The 22624-nt window shown below is 31.9% G+C and overlaps 1 protein-coding gene across 1 annotated transcript; it reads right to left on the reverse strand.

Moving 5' to 3' along the window:
• Positions 1-3209: 3209 nt before the first annotated feature.
• On the reverse strand, positions 3210-22583 carry LOC134681830 (chloride channel CLIC-like protein 1). Its single transcript, XM_063541471.1, has 8 exons — positions 22467-22583; positions 18356-18502; positions 15862-16137; positions 15103-15324; positions 13161-13301; positions 12113-12307; positions 8379-8660; positions 3210-5286 (listed from the first exon to the last, which is right to left on the reverse strand). The coding sequence occupies exons 2-8, from the start codon at positions 18494-18496 to the stop codon at positions 4945-4947; spliced, it is 1599 nt and encodes a 532-aa protein (XP_063397541.1). The 5' UTR covers positions 18497-18502; positions 22467-22583; the 3' UTR covers positions 3210-4944.
• Positions 22584-22624: the final 41 nt, after the last annotated feature.

Consider the following 22624-nt stretch of genomic DNA (forward strand, 5'->3'; position numbering starts at 1 on the left):
ATAGTAAAGAAATATCTTCCAGCCATCTTGAACTGTCAGAGAGATGTCAACTTTTGCTCAATGCTGTAGGTCTGAATTTAACTTTCAGTTGAAAAACAACAATGAAAGAGCTATGGCTTTGCTCTGGGTTTTAAGTGCTTGTAGGGATTTTGTGGTGTGAATTACTACATCATATCCATTTCTTCTGTACTTCATCAAAAACAGGCATTGTTTCCCCTGTAATAAACTGGCAGGAAAATAAGACAATACATTTTTCTTTTTGTTAACAATTTTACTACAAAATGTATAGCCTGAAACATTTGTTCAGAAAATTATAAAGTATACATTGTTAGAAAAACAAATATATAATTGCAAACTTTTATCACTAACAAATGTGAATACAATATACAAAATTCATCAATCACTTCTTTCTAAACAAAACATAAAAAAAAATGTTCATTTGCACAATACTAAGTACACATGTACATGCATATGGAACATTTTTAACTAAATGAAATTAAACAAAAATATATCAATTTTAGCATTAACTGTGCAAGTTCACCTTGTAGAAAAATAAGATTCAGTATGATTGCCAATGAAACAATTATCCACCACAGACCAAAGCACAAGGATGTGAACAACTATGTTTTTTTCTCACTAATATCGATCTTTGGCATCACTGTTATTAAAATTCAGTCAGTATCTCATATTTCATTGAAAATTGGCGGATCCAGCCATTTTGAAAAGGTGGGGTTCCAACTATTAGTCTCCATTCAAATGCATTGATTGGCCAAAAATAAGGGGGGGGTTCCAATCCCAAGAAACCCCCTGGATCGGTCAATGATCTTTATATAGATTAAGAGAATCTACTACAGGGATTATATTCCAGTGGAAAAAACACTAAAAAACTTTCATATCTGCAAACTGTCACTATTTGTGGGGGATATCCCCCATGGAGGCTACCAAATTAAAATTTTGAAAGAGCAATTTTGTCCACAATTTTAAACAAAACACTTAATTTTACAATGTTTCTAGGCTTATAAAAGTATGAAGAAGCCAAAAACAATTTTAAAATGTATTTGAAGGTTTTTTAGGACTATGACAGCAATCTTGCATGCAAAACCCCCATGGGCATTTTGAAAAGTTGGCAGGTATGAACTTTACAAAGTTGATTAATAAAAAAAGTACATCTTTATAATACCATTGTTTCTGGCAGCATATACAAGACTAAATAATATTTCACTTCTTAAAAAACTAATTTGAGTGGTAAGGTTACTATCTGGTAAGACCTGTCCGGACCTATCTGGGAAACAGGGTAGACAATCTAACAATAACCTGTTCCAATACATTGTGTTGCTTCTTCAGACCATATATTACGTTGGTGCTCCTAGTTAGGAGGAACATATAGAAAATCTTCGTTACAGGCCATCTTTGACTATACATATTATCCTTTGGTCTTTGGTGGATAGTTGTCACATTATCAACCATACAAACATACATAAAAAGCACTATCTTTTTCCTGGAACTGCAATAAAAGCATCCTGTTCTCAAGAATACATTCAAATACATGTACATATATCAATAACTGACTCATTCACTAATATAAGAATCTGATTTTGGCAGCATAGGGAACTTTTACATACATTTTTTCAATTCAGAGTCACCATGTATCATCGTACAGCGGATATAGGTACACACCAAGCAGGCGTGAACGTTTTTCATCTTACACAGTAACGAAAAATCTTTGTTTTGTACACATAATATCAATGTGTTCTTCAATCTGAACATAATTGCTGTTTTAAGAAATGATTAGGTCGTAGGTTGATGATTAGATATGTCTCATTTTTTCCCCAAAACAAGAGGGATTACTAAAAGCATGTGCAAATACTTGTAAAAGAAGTTGGCCCTCGTCTTATCCGATATAATTCTATATTCTTTTCAAATCCTTTTCTGATAGAAGGTCAATGTGTGTGTATAATAAGTATAGCTGTTTCAATAATTAGCATTGACATCTTTCATACATATGTTATTTTCTATATTTTATCCCTAAAGAAGCGTTGTGTACGGTGTTTAGCTGACTATACAAATCCTAATGTATGGTGCATAGTTAAGTTGTTGTACACCATACACAAAAACTTTATTTTCATACTCGTTTATTACCCAAACAGTTTTAAGGAATGGGTAATCACAGTAAGGTTTATGATTGGTAACCATTACTGTTGCCCTGTATTAGTTTTCTTTCAGATAAAACATGTAAATGTCTCAACAACTGCATCGAAATTGAAAGTGGGTGTTGACCTTCACAACTATTTGTGCATGAACAAGTTAATTGTTCTTATTTGAATATAAAAGTTGTTTTATGAATAGGAAAAAATCGATGCAAAAATTATTTGGGAGCAGGAATTTCAAATGTTGAGAAATGTACATGGAATTTTGATAAAGCAAAACAAAGATCTTGGTAACCTTGTAAGGTCAAAATCAATCATGCTCGCTTGGTTAGTACATTTATCTGGTGTACTGATAATACATGGTGAGAGTGAAACAATATTTAACTGGATTTGACTGAAAATCAACAAAATGTTATCTTTTCAAAAAAGGAGAATGTTAACCTTATTTATTTTTTATTTTACAGCTACATGTATTAATGTAAAAAATATCCCTCAAAAATTTTTAAAATCTTCTTTACATTTAGATAGTTTTACGTTTTCCTTTCAATTAAATAATGATTTCCGAATCTTTTAATTTTATAAATAGGTCAAATTTCTAACCATTATTTCTCCCAAAAAAAAGTAGTGACACAATTAACCAAAACACACTAAGAACTCCATTTCACAATAATTCAGAAGAAAAAATATCCACTATATATTAAATTTGTTATTTAACCCATACATAAAAATATCAGAAATTGTCTATATCAACAAATACATAAAGTAATCATAGTAATGTACAACAAAATCCCTGCATTTACATTTTACATGAAAAAAATTACAATGTACCGGTACTGTGTTTCAAAAGTCAAGAGGATAAAGCTAATGGTAAATTTCACTAAAGGACTATAGCTTATGCTTGGTTTATTAGGAAAAAATATCATGTAAAAATATTCTAAATATTGTAAATGTTTAACTTGGAAAACATTTCATTGAAGTCCAAAGCCATTATTCCATGTAAAATTAGTCAAAAAAAACAACAACCTATAACTTGCTCAATAGTCAAACTAAGATTTCACCTCAAACTAATTGCAACAGAAAATGTTTTAGTTCTAATCTATAGCATTATACCCTTTATATACACTGAAAAAAGTCCCATAAATTCAAACTTGAGGAAAACTCAAAATCAACATTTCAAATTTCCTATGGAAATTAACATTAGAAGGGGAGATAACTCTAGCAAAAATGGGTCTTTTTTATCAGTTTTTGGTTGATTTTCTTGAAATTTATGTAAAGTATGATACTTTGATGGGGTTATAAGTTTGTATTTGACTAAATTATATAATCTTCTGCTCATGAAATGTACAAAATCGAAGAGTTATGGGTAGTTTTATTTTTTTCGTGCATTTTTCATTAAAAAATTGCAAATTTGAAGCTTTGTGATCATTTTGAAAAAATAATGTGAACATTTGGTATTGTTTATATCTGTATATTATATGTTTACAGCAACATAGTTATCTAAAGAAACTGTAAACCACAAAAAGAAGAATACATGCTTAATTGTTTTTAATAAATTTGAAATTCTTTACCTTGACATGGTGAAAAATTCAATTAATGGTCAACTAATGAATTACGAAATCTAGATTATAGCTTGATAAAAGATATAAATGCACCATAACAGTTGTTTGGTATAGTCTAAATACTGCTAAAAAATCAAGAATCAATACATTCTGATGAATAGAAGCGGTAAAGTTATAATTTTGTATCAAATTTTATTGATATTTCTGCCTTTTTCGCAAGAGTTATCTCCCTTTTCAATGCAAATCTCCATAGGAATTTTAAACGGAGATTTTTTAAGTCTTCCTCAAGTTATATTTTATGGGACTTTTTCACTTGTATATTTGGGGTATAATACTTCAGATTAAAACTTGTAAATCTTCTGTTGCAATTACTTTCGGGTTAGGGTCAAATTTATGCTAGATTGACTGGACTATTAGTCTCATAAACCATAGGGTACAATGTAATATAAATTACAAGCAAAATATAAGCAAAATATCTGCAGGGGTAAAGAAAACAGTCTGTATAACTGTAGGATTTCAGGAAAGCACTTTATTTGTAGTCATGACATTATCATTAAATGTTGACATTCAGCAGAAATGAACTGATAATGTCATGTAACGATGTTACAGGTTTATAATATATTAATAGATTGGTATTTAACACCAATTTCAACACTTTTGTGCTATACATGGTGGTAGGTTTTTCTTGGTGGAAGGAGTTGGAGTGCACAGAGAGAACAATCAACCTTCAGTAGAAAAACTGAAAATCCGAGTCAACTAAGATTGATGATGAGTGCACCTGCCCTGTGCAGGATTCAAAACTTCAGTGTTGACACGCTATTTATACAGTAATTCACCTACTTAGACCACTATGACACTGAGGCCCTTTTAAGACATATAAGCAGACATGGAATATATTTTCACATTATTGAAGAATATCTGCCAAAAACATTGTTGCTAACAAAAAATCATATTCTTTATCAATTGCTACTTGTTTCTATTGAAGGCATCCATCTGTAAATAAAATACTTTTGCTTAAGAAGTTCCAAACCAACAAAGTTGTCTCCCCTAGAAATGGGTAGAATTATTAGAAACAAAAAATATACAACACATGAATACTAGAGTGAACCAATTATGAAATAATCTCAAACACACAATAAATAAATACACATAACACATCTTTCTATTTGATATCTAGATGAAAATGAGACATTTTAGATGAAATGATTAATCATATCAATAATCAATAATTACAATTATCATGAATTAGGACCAATATTATCTACTGGTGCTACCCCACTTGGCTGCATTACTTTTGTCACTGATCCCTGACATACCACAATTTCCTCAGTAACAGAAAAAGAATCGTCAGAACACGGAATTGGAGATTTTATCTCAGTTTCTGAAGAAGATTCGAAACTAATGTCACTCCTGTTAAAGACAATAGCTGACTGAGATGAGGGAAGAGTTGGAGGAGGAACGTTAATCGTCATGGCAGCAGCCGTATATTCTATTGATCTTGTTTGTATTTCTCCCATTCTTTTTAATTCGTCTGCCATGCGTGTTTCTGAGTTTTCTATACTACCTACTAAAGCTTCCAACTGAAATAACAATTCAAATAATTATAAGTTTGAGCAAGTTAAACATGTTAAATTTTGAGCTATTTCATACTTTAAGATATTCATGCTATTAGCATACAAAAAAACATAGTGCTGATGTTATGTGCCTGTCCCAAGTCATGTAGTTTGGTTCATGTCGGTCAAATTTCAGGGTTTTTTTTGTAAGTAGTTATGTTTAAAGTTAAGCCATTTTACTGATTTGAATCATTTCCCATTTTTCATCTCTGGGCCTTTTATTGCAGATTACCTTATTTTTTTCTCAATGTTAAAAGCTAAAGGGTCACCAGGCCGATAAGTACCGATTATCAGGTTATCTGCATGTTGATATCGTAAAATATCAGCTGCGAGACATGATATGAAGCTTTTTGTCGAGTGAGCGTAGCGAACGAGATCAAAAAGCCTTCATATAATGTCAAGCAGCTGATATTTTACAATACCAATATGCAGATAATCTGATAATCGATTTTAATATCGGGCTATATTTGCGTGTTTCAGAAGTGTTTTTTTGTTTCACCAGCACACAAAAGATGACTTGATAAGTTCGGGTCAAAGTTATTAAAGTCGGTTCAAACATTATGACGTCGCTGATATGTCCGGGTCAAAGTTATTAAGGCCGGGTCAACGTATTTGACGTCACAAAGACATGATACGAAATAATATTAAGAGCTGAACAGAGTAATATAGACAGTGGGGCGACCGATAATTGCTTATATCCACTTCATTTGAATATTATATTTCCTACCATGTCTCCTCATTTTGATATTTATTACTTTTCATGATTTTAACGCTGAAATAATATGTTGTTGTTATTGGTTTTGGAAGGCGGCTTACTTATGTAGTAATTGCGCCTTAAATTCATATAACATAATTTAAGATATTATGTATATAATTATACTTTCAGTCTTTAATTTATTTTTAGTATTTAACGTTTTGGCGAGTAATCTTATGAAACTTTGACGAACATGGTTGCTGAATTACTAGAAAATATATATATGTTGAGAGACAAAAAAAAAACACATATCAGAAGGTACATGTACTATGAAAATGAAAAAAAAATCAAGAGCAAATGATAGTCCCTAATGAAATGTACAACTGAAATAATATCATTTCTCCTGTTTGTAGCTGTTTACATCAACATCTATGATATGGAATATCCTATATTTTCTATGTAACATCTAAATATTATTGAACCAGATGCTCCACAGGGTGCAGCTTTATAGGACTGCAAAGGTTGAACCCTGAACGGTTGGGGCAAGTATTGACACAACATTTAAGCTGGATTCAGCTCTAAATTCGGATTGTGTTTAAAAAGTTGACACAGCATAGGTTTCTGACACAGAATGAATGCGGTCTAATGAAATTATTTTTTTTGTTTTGTCTTTGAGCAATTCACTATGCTGTTGAATATTAATAAACAAGAATGTGTCCAAAGAACACGGATGCCCCAATTGCACTATCATTTTCCATGTTCAATGGACCTTGAAATTGGATAAAAAATATAATTAGGCATTAAAATTAGAAAGATAATATCATAGGGAACATGTGTACTAAGTTTCAAGTTGATTGGACTTCAACTTCAACAAAAACTACCTTGACCAAAAACTTTAACCTGAAGCGGGACAGACGGACGAACGGACAGACGAACAGACACACAGACCAGGAAACATAATGCCCCTCTACTATCGTAGGTGGGGCATAAAAAAAATTCACATCCCCTTTCCCTTATTCCAAAACTGATCTAATTCAAATTTCTAATGGCCCCTAACAATAACTACTCATTTAAATAAATCATAAAATATTAAAATGTAAAAAAATACTTGTTATCGCTGAATGGTATTTTAATTTATCAGTTGGTAGTAAAAGTGAATATACATTGAACATTGTATAAAACAATGATTTAAGTTGATTCAATTACTATTCTGGACAAAGAAAGATAACTCAAATTTTCAAAGAATATTGAAAATTTATTGCTATTGCACAATATTGTGCAATTAGATATTTCTTGCCATTGCGCAATACTGTACAATTGAAAATACTTGCCATTGCCCAATAATGTGCAATTGAAGATTTCTTGCTATTGCGCAATACTGTGTTATTGAAAATTTCTTGCTATTGCACAATCCTGTGCAATCTAAGATTTCTTGCTATTGCTGAATACTATGCAATTGAAAATTTCTTGCTATTGCACAATACTTTTTAAAATATGATAATTTTGGATCCTGATTTGGACCAACTTGAAAACTGGGCCCATAATCAAAAATCTAAGTACATGTTTAGATTCAGCATAACAAAGAACCCCAAGGATTCAATTTTTGTTAAAATCAAACTAAGTTTAATTTTGGACCCTTTGAACCTTAATGTAGACCAATTTGAAAACGGGACCAAAAATTAAGAATCTACATACACAGTTAGATTTGGCATATCAAAGAAACCTCAATTATTTAATTTTTGATGAAATCAAACAAAGTTTAACTTTGAGCCCTTTTGGCCCATTATTCCTAAACTGTTGGGACCAAAACTCCCAAAATCAATCCCAACCTTCCTTTTATGGTCATAAAACTTGTGTTTAAATTTCATTGATTTCTATAAACTTGTATTAACTTATACTAAAGTTATAGTGCGAAAACAAACAAAAATGCTTATTTGGGCCCCTTTTTAGCCCCCAATTTTTAAACTGTTCGGACCTCAACTCCCAAAATCAGTCCCAACCTTTCTTTTGTGGTCATAAACCTTATGTCAAAATTTCATAGATTTCTATTCACTTAAACTAAAGCTATAGTGCGAAAACCAAGAAAATGCTTATTTGGGCCCTTTTCGGCCCCTAATTCCTAAAATGTCATGACCGAAACCAATCCCAACCTTCCTTTTGTGGTCATAAACCTTGTGTTAAATTTCACAGATTTCTAATTACCTTTTACTAAAGTTAGATGACGCAAACGTGATACCAATACATGACGACAAAAAAATCAATTTTTGCGGTTGTATAAAACAAACTGAAGGAAAACAAATGAAGGCATGGCAATCTATATTTTCTAACCAACTTTGTTAATAATATTTGTATTTAATGATCTGACCTGTTTCTGCACATCCTCTATTGCCTGAGTATTATCTGTTGTTCCTCCTCCTGTTACCATGACTACAGGACTTGGTTCAATGGACACCCAAAATGGAAGTCTGATGCTGTATCCAAACCACATAAACAAAAACAAGAAAAAGAACATGGAAAGTGTAACTATAGCAACTGGATATAAAGTTACTGGTAAGTCAATTAATAATGCTCTCATGAATTCACTAAATGCTGTCCCAATATCCTTCAAGGGAGATAAGAAAAATCTGACAAATGTCACTGCTATTGCCTGGAAATAGATAAAATTAATAAATGCAATACATATGATATACATTAGGTCATCAAATTAGATAAGTAAACGTACATGCCTCATTTTTTTAACTTAAATATTGAAAGATGAAACTGTTACTCTAAAAAATAAACAGTACAAGAAATTTCATTTCTGTAACGTATACCAGTTTTCATGAACTTGGTTAAAGATAATGAGGCTTTTTGAATTTTGCTTCATTTGTGTTGCTGTCTCAAATCCTATCTTTTATACAAATTTTAATACACAACAATATGGATTTTTTTCAAATTTCTTGTGAAAAGTCAGAAAAGTTTCATTCAAAAACAACAACATTACTTGGATAGTCAATTTATTCAGAATATTTACTACAAAGATTTGGGAGGATTTAGTTTTGTTACTTTCTGAAGTATACCACACATCTCTTATTCAGAATAAAAAAAACTTTTCAATATGGTAAATTCAATATCAGTTTAATTGAGATCTGGAGCTGGCGTGTCAGTATTTGCTAGTAACCCTCTGTTAATTTATGTATCATTTTCAAATCAAATCAAATCAAATATTTTATTGTTGTATAAACTTTATAGTTAGTGACCAACATATTTTAACACAATAAACATATACATGTATACATAAAATACACAATAAAAACAGCATCAACGTTTATAACAACAAACAAGCTGTTAAGGTGGTACCCAACACTTTCACTAAAATTAGTTTGGCTCATTTAGTTTTCATAAAATTTTAATGAAGTATTAACTTTGAACATTTAACAAAAATATAAAAAATTCAAAAATTTTGAACCATTTTATAAGAAAAAAAATACACTGGTTATATAGCAGTTTGACAAACACCAATCATTGAGAAGCTTAATATTCCCTTTTCAACACAAGGAAATTAAAACGTTTAGCTGATTTTACAGAGTTATCTCCCTGTAGTGTTAGGTACCCCCTTAAGATTCCCCTGCCCTCAGTTCTAATGACTTTTTCAAAAAGGATCCTAACTTATTTGTTTGTAAAGGTGTTGATGGATTTAGTAAATAATGAATTTTTCATTTTCATTTAAATTATTAGTTATTATTTTCAGTACATATGTGTTGAAAAAAGTAATTTCTTAGAGTTTTATTATACTCACAATAGAGTAAAAATGTTTCTCATCCTCTAGTATTTTACATTTATGGCTAAGTCCTTCCTTTCTTGGGATTTTAAAATATCTCTCCTTTTCAATCAAGAGGGAGTGATCCCTTATTCTAAATTTAGTGATTAATCTCCTTATCTGAGAATTAGATGTATTTAGATAAGATTCTAGTTTGTAATCTTTTTAAGTTTTTATAAAGATAAAACTTACTTTTATCATCAATATTTTCAAATTTAGTTTGAATTAAATCTTCATATCTATTTATCATTTTTAACTTTATATCGGTTTTTTTTAAATTTTATTTACATCTTGTTATGTCCTTAAAAGTAGAAATAATATTAAGGTCAACATGAGTCTCTTCAACAGTGATCGGGAAGGACGTGCGCCCTGCGCCTATAGCGCATATTCACCAGAAATGGCGCATAGAGTGACAAATGTAAGCGCCCACGTGGCGCACGATATTTTTCACATCGTTTCGAAACGTTTAGATATCGTCAAATAGATTTCCGATCGTGTTCCGTGCCGCCATGTGTGTGTACACAACTGTATAATGTTCCTCCAATCATAGGAGCACCTTTATATATTAGGACGTCTCGGGTGTTTTCATATGGTAATAGAACCATGCGGATTAACGTCTCGGGTGTTTTCGTATGGTAATAATAGAACCATGCGGTTTAACTGATAACCCAAAAAACGCAATTAACCATCATTCATGATATAATTTTTTATAAACAACTTTACATTTGTGAAATTTGGCTATTACAGACAAGATTTAACTCTAATAATAATCTTTTAATTTAGTTTAGCTTGCTATTATTTCGATTGAAGACCCCTGAAGCCTTTTTATGAATATAGTTTTTGTCTCCATAAAAGGCGCTTAACTGTCCTCGTCATTTTTTGGTCTTTGGCTCGTTTTGACATTTTGTAAACATGACTTCAGCGAATTATTGTTTTGTTCTATCAATTAATGGTACTCTCTACTGTTATTCTTGTCATCTTGATGAAGTAATAATAATACTACAAGAAGTGCAGAGGACATTCCGGAAATGTCCTCTAATACAGAACGTCTGGAATTGGTATGGTATCGACGAAGACCCAAATTTAATGTTAAAAAAAACATGAACATGAACAAGCCAAGGCAACAGTAACAGTTTAAACATTGTTAATAAAGGTTTATCTTTAATATTGTCCGTTTTGGAAGAAGTTATTGTATCTTCATTGAAATTACAGAATCACAGGAACAATATTATTTAAAATCATAAAGGTAAACTTGTACCAACACCTCTTTTCCAAAACATGAGAAAATAATGATACTTTTTATTTTTTTACAGAAGTCAATTCGAATGGCCCACTCATTTGACAACATGGCCCATTATTTTTTTAAATGGCCCATTGAATTTATTTTTGAGGGGCCCTGGGCCCATAGTGAAAAAAACCTTCCAGATCACTGCTTCAACAATATTTTTTGCATATGTATACCACGAGTAAGTTCCTGTCAAATCTAGAGACTGTGCTAGAGAAAAGTATTCCTTTATCAATGGATTAATATTATTATTATATAGTCTAGTTAAATATAAAAGAGTTTGTGTTTTAATAAAACATTCTATAGGCAATCTCCCTGTAATTTTGCTTAGTTTCTTTTCTTACCTACTCTGACATCAAACTTAAGACTTCTTTTAAACTGAGTTTTACGGTGTGTATGGCTATGTGTTTCTGAATCCTACATAGGTTAGAGTTATAGGGGGATGATTGATATCTCATAAAACATGCTTAACCCCGCTGAATTGTTTGGCACCTGTCCCAAGTCAGGTCTCTCTGGTCTTTGTAAGTCTTGTTTAAGTTCGTTTATGTGTTTTGCAGTTAAGTGTGATGTCCTTTTTCACTGAACTAGAACACAATTTTAAATTTTAAATAGAGGCCAGCTGAGGATCACCTTCCAGGCATGAAATTTTCTTGCTGCATTGAAGACTCATTGGTGACCTTCAGCTGGTGTCTGCTCTCTGGTCGGGTTGTTGTCTCTTTGACATATTCCCCATTTTTGATCTCATTTTATAGACACCTTATAAAAGAATTAATTGCAAGAGGTTTGAAGGCATCTAATAATAAATATTGGGTAGATGAATTCCAAACAACTTTTCACATGCAATGAATTTATTATAATACATTTAATTTTCTAATCAAATTAAACAGGTAGTGCTTTTGAGAAAAAAAAACTTTCCGACTCCCCTTACATATAATTTTGGAATTTATAAATTATAAAATTCTCAATTTAACCCAATGCCATATGAATGATAGGTTAATCTTAACCAAACCCTGACCTTTGTTGGGGTCACTTTAAGAAGAGGATCAATCAACATGTGTTCATAATACTTCTGACAGTTGTCCTCCTGGAACGTAAATATATGTTTGAAGGCATGTGTATAGAATGTCAGCCAATCCTCTTTCTCCATATCCTGAACACACTCCTTTGGAGCCTCTTTCATTGTTACAGTCTGCTGGTTTATCTGAGCTGTCTGAATAAAAACAATAAATTCATTTTTTTTTCTAAATTGCTACCTTTTCAGTAAAAATATATAAAAAGAAAACTGTCAGACTCCCTGTTATTAAATTTCTGGAAGTCTTGTAATGTGATGAAATAAAATGTAATTTAATGTAATGGATTAACATGTATTTAATGTAATTTATTGTAATTCAATGTAATAACATGTAATTTATTGTAATTCAATGTAATAACATGTAATTTATTGTAATTCAATGTAATAACATGTAATTTATTGTAATTCAATGTAAAAACATATAATTTATTGTTAATTAATTTAATAATATAAATTATTTAATAGCATAAATTATTGAAATAACATGTAATGTATTGCAATTAATTAACATAATATGTAATATGGTATGATAAAATTTGAAGTAATGTGACTTCATCTATAAATTTGACAATTAAAGAGCCTAAAAGAGGTCAAATTTAGAGTACAAATGTATAAGTCAATCTCAGTGGGCCTTTTCCTTTTCTTTTCATATTCAATCTTTGGTTCTTAGTTGTACATTGACTGGAAGCTCTCTGTTTTTATGTTACCTTAATTTTGAGAACTGTTAGCTAAGGCTGAAATAAAACTATGGTACAGATTTTTATATAGAAATCTGGTAAGACTTTGACGTGTGAGAGTACTTACAAGATGGATGGATTGACATAACCCACCATTTTTATTTCCCCAGAGGCATGTTGTGTGTATGAAAATTAAGAAATGTCCCCTACAGTTGCTTGAAAAAATGATTCATGCTGCTTTGACAATCAAATGCACTTAGTGAAAGTGATGACTAAATACAGTGATAACCAATCAATTACAAAGTTTATTTTACCTGATAAAGTTCATACCAAGTCATTGGTATACTTATAACAAAGGCTAGCATTATCAGCTGTGTAACTCGTCTCCTCCATGAAATATGTAAGCCAATCTCCATGTACAGTACCATCGATATTAAACTCATTATAGTTACCATCTGAAATAGTCAAAAAACTAAAATTACAGGACAGGAAAAATAAATCCATGGACCATTCAATCAATGATAGCCAAATTAATGTAACTATAATCAAATTAATAATATGATCAGTATTTTTTTTTCATAAATTATTTTGTTTTGTTAAGCCATTAGTTTTCTCATTTGAATTGTTTCGTATTTTTCATGTCAGGTCTTTTAATGCCAACCAATCAGTATAGATTTTTCTCATTGTTCAAGACCCTACTGTTGCCTTTTATTGCTTACATCCACTTGATTTAACAATGGTGGATAGTTGTGTCACTGGCAATCATATCACATCTCATTATTTTTATATAGGAAGATGAAGTAAGAATTCATTAGACAGTCAGTCAATAACACATAAAACAAAAAGAGTCATTCTAAAGTCAACATGCAGTTCTAAATGATTCAAAACATACAATGTGTCAAGATCTATATTATTCAAAGCCTAAACAAATTGTGGAATTCACCAGAAACAACCAAGATCTTACTTTAACATCAAATAAGTATCTGGGATACAATTTTTTTATTGTACTTATATTACTTGTTATGGTCTACTGGTCATGAATATAAACATAAGAGCTTTGACAATGACTTTAGGAATACAGTGAAACCTGGGTAAACCGAACCCTGATAAAACCGAATTTCAGTTTAAACCGAACAATTTTCAAAGTCCCACAAAATTTCCTTATCAATTAACGTTAATCTAACCTAAAAAACATACGTCCCGATTCAAATGCAAAATAAAGGGGGGGTGCGCACCCCCGGAACCCCCCTCTGGATCCGCCACTGAATTACCTGTCAAAATCAATTATTACCAATCAATACAATAAAATATTTTTAATGATTTGCTTGATTTAATTAAACAAACACAGGATGACAGAGTATTCCCGAGGGTATTTGAGGTTTAATGAACTTCTGAGTTGTTAGTACAAACTAATGAGCATGTCTGTGTCCATGTAGAAAGTGATTTTTTTTAAAAACAAGTTAAACTGGTCAGCTACCCCATCGCCAATAATCTCCAGAAAGGAACTTTCCATCAGATCAATTAAATGCACTTTACTCAAATTATTACGGCCACAAAATCGTTACTGCCATTCTGTAGCTAAACTGTTTAATTAAATTATAGTTTTAAAGCCTTTCACTTGATTAAAAAGTCGTGCAACACAACAAGGTCAATGGATTTCGATTGCTGGATTCCCTTTAGATGCCCTATATATTTGATTGAAATACTCCCGAAGAATTCCGTTAGTTATTTAGCAACGATAAAGTCCGAGAATAAACTTGACCCATGCTGTTGTTTCACTGTTATTGTGTGCCAAAGTATCAACCAGCAGATGACCAGTTGAGTCCGAGAACTCGTGTGTACAATGAAGTTCCCAATTCAACTACGGAATCGTCATTTGACAGTGACTGTGAATCTGAATTGGTAATTGAATTAACGGATTAGAAAATAATTCTAAATAGCAATATCGATCCACGTCGGACATCTCCCAACGACGAGCGTGATTGACGGAGTGGCGTTTGATTTATAAACAAAAATGTAGCAAAACATTTATCTTCATCTTCTTTTATTTTTACATTTACATCTAAAACAACATGAAAATAAACTATCGTCTGTTGTGTCACCTATTATCCCTTGTCAGTAAATGCAAAATTTATGTTGGTGTCGACTTCAATTTACCTCTACAATCCGAACACCTGTGAAAACCGAACAAAACGCAAAGTCCTGTTGGTGTTCGGTTTGGACAGGTTTCACTGTACATTAAAATGGTTACTCTACCTTTAAGACATTGTCAAGTGAAGCTCCGGTCTTTTCTTCAAACCACATGGATAATTTAGCAGCAGTCCCAACATTAGATTTCGTTACATCAGTAATCATACTGACTAAGATTTCCTGAGCATCATGAATATTTGACTGGCCATCTGCAAACGTTTGTAAAACACTATACTGATCCTTGGATAATTTGACCCATACATGATATTCTTGTGTAGATTCTGGAGCCTGTAAAATGATATGTTGTTGTTATCAGGGTAACTTAATAAATGCCACCACGACATTGTTATATATAACTAGGCATGTATTATATTATGTGGAAGTCCACATTATAAGTTACAACTTTTATTTTCTTAATGTGAATTAAAGTTTGCTAAGTAACCATGTGCTTTGCAAAATCAATCATCAAAAAAAAAAATATTTTATCACAAGAAAATTCAAGTACATTTATTATAATAACTAAGAAGAATGTGTTCATATACACTGATGACCCACTAGTACTATCATTTTCTATGCTCAGTGGACCGTGAAATTGGGGCCAAAACACTAATTTGGCATAAAAATTAAAAAGATACATGTAATATCATAGAACATGTGTACTAAGTTTCAAGTTGATTGAACTTCAACTTCATCAAAAACTACCTTGACCAAAAAAATAAACCTGAAGTGGGACAGACAGATGACTGAATGGACTGACGAATATTAGCCTAAATCTCTGTTTTTACTTCAGATCTTTTTTGTTCTTCAAAATATAACCATGCTCACCTTTGACTGAAAATATGAAATCAACTTTTTAACAAATTGTCTGAACAAGAGAGAACCAGGATTTCTATCTGGTGGTTTCTGATCGTCCCGAACTTTGTTTGTAACTCGTGGTGACTGTGTTGTAGATGCTTGAGTGATGCTCTGAGCGGATTTATCTGACGTGACTTTTTCATCATTTGTGACTTTTTTTTCCTCTGAGATTCTTTCATCTTTCATGATCATTTCATCTTTTGTGACTTTATTTTCTTGGTTTTTCACATCCTTGTTTTTGTTTTCCTAAAATTAGTAAATTTTTACTATTTATTTTAAACATCGCTTTCAAATAGGGTTTTCCTTAGATATTTAGTCATTTTTTAGTATTTTATAAAATGTATTTGTTTCTCTCAAATTCTGATTATATAAATAAATTTATTTATTAAAGTGTCACATATTGATTGCCATAAAACATCTACAACAATTATAATATTTACAAATAAAACAATCAATATCCAGCCATAAATACTGGGTAAACGGACAGAAAGTCACAGGACAGAAGGTCACAGGACAGAAGGTCACAGGACATAAAGTTGCAAATTTGGTAGGACAAAAGGTCACTAAGAATTTGTTGACAATTTTTTTAATACATAAGAAAATATCTTGAAATATTACATATACTCATATTAAAGTTAAGGATAGTCACTTTGACATTTTGTTTTTTTAAGAATTATTTGATAATCTTTGATATTTTTTTGATATATTTTGTTTACCAAGTTGATTTATATACAATAGTACAAAAATATTTTTGTAGAAATAAATGTTTTTTATTCAAAGAAAATAATCAGAAAAAAATAATTATGACTTTTTGTCCTGTGACTTTCTGTCCTACATTCAAATACTGACTTGTGTGACACTAACAGTATAAAACTTTATACAATGATGATGATCAAAGTTAAAACAACTAAACATTACTCATTAAAACTGTTTCTTATACTTACAAAATTTTCTTATATCAAAGCTTTATAAATAAATTATAAAATCTGAATACTGTATATTATCAATCCAACATGAATGACAATAATACTTATGACATAGAACTGTGTGCACAAGGTCATTTTCTGGATACCAATATTTTAATACTTGGTGCTGTATGACCAAAAGGGACATAAACAAAGCTTATATATCCCCTTTATGTAATAAGTAAAAACCAGATGCTCTGCAGGACTGGGTACAGCTTTATACAACCGCAGAGTTAGAACCCTGAACAGTTGGGGCAAGTATGGACACAACATTCAATCTTGATACAGCTCTGAATTTGGATGACATTTTGAGGGGTTTCCAAACTATCGAACCATAATAATAGATGTGAGGGCATGGAACTCTAGCAAACCACATTAGGAAATTGATGGCTTGAAAGCCGTTTTTTCCCAAAAATCTAAGTACATGTTTAGATTCAGCATATCAAAGAACCCCAAGAATTCAATTTTTTTCAAAATCAATCTAAGTTTAATTTTGGACCCTTTGGACCTAAAAGTAGACCAATTTAAAAACAGGACCAAAAATTAAGAATCTACATACACAGTTAGATTCGGAATATCAAAGAACCCCAATTATTCAATTTTTTATGAAATCAAACAGTTTAATTTGGGACCCTTTGGGCTCCTTATTCCTAAACTGTTTGGTTAAAAACTCCCCAAATCAATCCCAACCTTCCTTTTATGGTCATAAACCTTGTGTTTGAATTTCATAGATTTCCATTTTAATACTTAAACTTGAGTTGTGGTGCGAAAACCAAGAAAAATGCTTGTTTTGGCCCCTAATTCCTAAACTGTTGGGACCCAAACTCCCAAAATCAATCTCAACCTTCCTTTTGTGTTCATAAACCTTGTGCTTAAATTTCATAGATTTCTATTTACTTAAACTAAAGTTATAGTGCAAAAACCAATGTGTCTTTGGATGACGTCAACGTCATACCAATATATACGACTGCAAAAAATTGCGGTTGTATAAAAATAAAAATTATATGTTACAAATATTCAAAATAGCAGCTTTTTTCATTTAAAAATATATCTAAGAACTCTGGAAAATTCAAATTCATAATTTCAAACTTTAAACTGTGTCTTTGATATCCACTGTTTTATCCAATCAATCAGTATTAAAATATCATCCTACCATCTTCATAAAATCAATAATGGGTTTATTAATCTATACTTAGTGTTAACTATTGCTAATGATAAGCTTATTTTTGTTCTCAGTAACAGTCTTATCCAATAATGTAAATATATAAACTGGTATAAGCATCCTTGAAATCTTATGTTTTCTCTAGGGAAGAATTTTATTTTAAATCTTTTATTTGCTAATTCTAGTAGCTAAAAGTGGCCTTATTACATGGTATTCCTTTTTATTTATTTTTTAACATGTGTTGATTTGTGGCACTATTTCTAAACATTTGTTGGTGCTTAGAAAAACACAAAAAAACCTATAATGATAAAAATATTATTATCTATGGTATATGTACCTTATTAATCATAACCTTTGAGACAGAATCAAAATTAATCATGTCAAAGGGATCAATGAAATCTTCATCATGATCTTTATCTCCTTGGCAACAGGTCTGACAAAAAACCACCAATACAACCAAGCAGTATAAAAACTTCATGTTTAGCTAAAAGAGAAGATGTTGAAATCAATGTATTATGCAAGAACATACATGTACATCATAAAAAGCTTATTTGATAGATTTTGAAAAAAGTTAAAAGCAACAAAAGTACTATGGATTCATTTATTGTCGAGCCTGCGACAAAAGAGCGAGACATAGCAATCCTACATTCTGTCCTCAGCATCAGTGTCATATGCAGTGTCCACAAATATTCACTCTGTCAGTATGTGGTCAAATTGTTTGAAATTTTAATAACTTTCTTTAACTATAAGTATCATGGATTTCTACCAAACTTGGACAGAAGCTTGTTTATGATTGAGAACCAATCTTCCAGTTAACAATACCTACAGCCTGTAGTTAAAGATTTAAAAATTTGTTATATTTATAAAGTAGGCTAGACACTGGGTTCTGTTTTTTTTTCAAATAATGAAATAAGTTTTTTAAAAACTTCAACTGCAGATTGTGTGTAATGTTAACTGGAAGAAAAATTAAGTTTAACTACAAGTAATATCAGGGGTTAAAAAATCCACTAGCCCGACGCCCAGGACTAGATCATTTACGCCTCGGGCAATTAAAATGTGTAATCCGATATGCCCGACGGACTAGTAACAAAAAATTCTTGACGTTTCCAAAATAGAAAGTGAAAAATCCCTTCATCACTATTCTATGTTAGCCAATTCGATTCAATTAAATCATCTGGGATTTCAAGAATTTGAACTGGTTTGTACAGGTCCTGTTGTACATATTTTAAAAATAGAACAAATAACTCTGGCATGTCTGGTGGCCTGGTATCAGTGATATTGTTGGCTTTTTCCAAAACTACCTCTACCCTTTTTTATTGGGAAAATATGCGTCATTTTCATCAAATTGGGAAATTTAAAATTAACCATGAATTTGACTGAAACTTCAATTTACAGAGCCATTTTCAAGAGTCAAACCCTGCTTTAAAATAAGACCTCATTTTGTCAGTGATGATCCATAAATAGACCCTCAAATCTGCAAATATAGCCATTTTAGGCGTGAAAAATGTTCAAATGAGTGTTTTTCAGTTTATATTCATGCACAATTTCTACTGAGACAGCACTGTTTGGGAAAAAAATTGTCTTTTTGAGAATAATTGTAAGCCATTTTTTTTTTCAAATTGGGATTCTTCTCCAGGGGAAAAAGCCTTTATTCTCTCCTTATTTAAGGCAAACAATATCACTGGGTATCATGTGTTGATTGCAATTCTCGTACTTTTAAATATCGATTTCTCATACCATGGCTTGGGGTATTGTACATTGCTTATCTTGCCAAGATTTCCAATTAACGGTATTTGGGGGTATGAGGTATTGATTGGTATTGACCTGTCTTGTTGCACAGCTCTTGAGCAGGAAACCATGCAACAAAATATTTTTTAATATTTTAGTATGGGAACCCCAGGAACTTCGTCAGTTTCAAAACGAAAATTGGTAGATGAAACAGAAAGGAGTAACGAGGCTGAAAATTCATCCCCCAAAAAATGCTAAATACGACAGGGAAAAGTCGCGGAATTTTTTTATCATGTTTATAGTGTCCAGGACAGAAGGGCTGCCAAGTCTTAATCGCGAGACTCACACATGTTCATGCTTATTTAGCGGCATTTTCCTTTGATCTATTGTTTTTTCTCTTTGATCTTTACAATTTGGCCAAAAAATCACACATTCACTTCCTGAAAAGTTGGCAGAACTGGGACATAATGATTCCCCTGGCAAGGTTGGCTGTTTGCTGAGGAAAAAAACAGACAATGCTCTGTGAATATTGCCGTTAGTTGCCCCAAGCACGCAAATAAAAAGTCTGCTTTGAATGTGGGAACAACTAATATAAAAAAAGAAGATGTGGTATGATTGCCAATGAGACAACTATCCACAAAAGACCAAAATGACACAAACATTAACAACTATAGGTCATCGTAGTCACCGTACGGCCTTCAACAATGAGCAAAGCCCATACCGCACAGTCAGCTATAAAAGGCCCCGATAAGACAATCATGACAATGTAAAACAATTCAAACGAGAAATTTAACGGCCTCATTTATGTAAAAAAATGAATGAAAAACAAATATGTAGCACATACATGACATAAACAAACGACAACCACTGAATTACAGGCTCCTGAGTAAGTTAGGTTAAGCACCAAAGAATAAATTACAGATCAACAAAATTTTTTAAATACAGTGTATAATGTCTCCTTCAAAACAAAGGACACCCACTTTGTATTATGCAGCAAACTCTTGATTTTTAAGGCATACTATATATAGCTAGGGCTAGCAGGTCAGTTTTGATGGACTAGCAGTTCTTCCAACAGGGCTAGTAAAATCCTGCTGCCAATAAGTCCTGGGCTAGTTAGCTGTAACAAAATTTTTTAACCCCTGAATATACGGAAAACAGAAAATACTTTTTAACAAAATTTATTTATAGATACTAGCTTTTGATTAGAAACAAGATATTGTCCAAGTTTGATACAAATCCATGATAGTTTAAGAAAGTTTTTAAAATTATAAAAAAAAATTAACCACAGAGTCAAGTGAATGTTATGTTACCTGGCAGAAAACCAAGTTAATTTTTATAAATTACAAACTTTACCTCTGGATAATATCTTATGATTATAAACAAGCTTGTGTGACTGTCCAAGTTTGGTAGAAATCCAATATACATGAAGGTTAAATAAATTATTAAATTTTAAAAATTTAACCACAGAGTGAATATCTTAGGACAACAACAACCAAGACAGCAACAAGGGAATGTAGGACTGCTATGCTTCCCTTTTGTGACAAAAGTCCCAGGCTGAACAAAAAGGAATGACTATGTATTTCTGCAAATATAGCTGTCAATGAAGATTTCATGCTGAAAATGAATCTCAGGTCTGTAGAAAACTTACTCTCAAAGTGCACATATAGATAAAATTACTTAAATTAGTGTTAAAATGTCCTGTCCACAGAAAAAATGTTGGAAATAACGGTAACCTTTCAAGATGTAATACATTTGTAGGTTTTGGACTAAGGAATGGAATAATCCACCAATTTATTGTTATTCCTGGCCTGTTGGTTAAACAACACTCTTGATATCTTCCATTGGTTTGAAAAGTTAACTGTTCTGCTTGCAGATAATTCTTGAACTGGTTATAATTATTTATGTTGCTTTTGGTTGCTCTGGTGAGGGGGGGGATAGGACCTTTATCGGGACTCCGGGATCGGGTGTTTTTAAGCTCGGGATTTCGGGATTGATCCTTTTGGATCCGGGAATTCTTTTTTCGAAATTTCGGGACCTTGGGATTTCATATTTTTAAGTCCGGGATTTCGGGATTTCGGGATTTCGTGTTTTTAAGCCCGGGAATTCGGGATCAGGACCCCTCCTACCCTCCCTCTCTGGTCTAGCATGTTTTTACTTCATTCGAAAATGTGTTGCTTATTTTTATTGCATGTTATGAATGTGAGATTTCAACTTTGTATAACAGATTGTTTCAAATGTCAAAATGCACTGTTTTTATGTTATTTATATGTTTTTATATTCGGTCAAAAGCTCCCTAGAGCTTGTGTTGCTTACTTGTACTTATGCTGAATCAAAATAAAGTTTTCTATAAATCTTTTATCTTTTTATCAAAGATATTTTCTAAATAGGGTAAAAAAGCACTCAGTTGTATTAACATGTATCAGGAGCGGATCCAGAGGGGGGTTCCGGGGGTTGGAACCCCCCCCCCCCCCCCTTTTTTTTGACGATCAATGTATTTGAATGAGAACATGTTATTGGAACCCCCTTTGTCCTAGGTTAGAACCCCCCCCCTTTTTAAAATGGCTGGATCCGCCCCTGTGTGTGATCAATTAAGGCTTTGCCCTAACACTTTTCGCAGTTTTCCAAACCACAACAATGCCTTGCTCTTGTAGAGTGAAAGTGATAATGTAGCCTGAAAAACTTCCTTCCTCAGTGACATGCACGGAATTCTAATTAATTACCTATGACATATATTAAGAGTGGAGGATTTTGTTTTCTATTCCATGAAATCTAACAAACAGGTAAGAATAAAGGATAAATGAAGTACAAGTCTACTTTTCATTTGTCAACAATTTAGCGCGGAAATTATTCTAAATTATGTATAGTGCTCCGTTCTCAA

This window comes from Mytilus trossulus, chromosome 1 (genome assembly GCF_036588685.1).
Source record: "Mytilus trossulus isolate FHL-02 chromosome 1, PNRI_Mtr1.1.1.hap1, whole genome shotgun sequence".
Lineage (NCBI taxonomy): Eukaryota > Metazoa > Mollusca > Bivalvia > Mytilida > Mytilidae > Mytilus > Mytilus trossulus.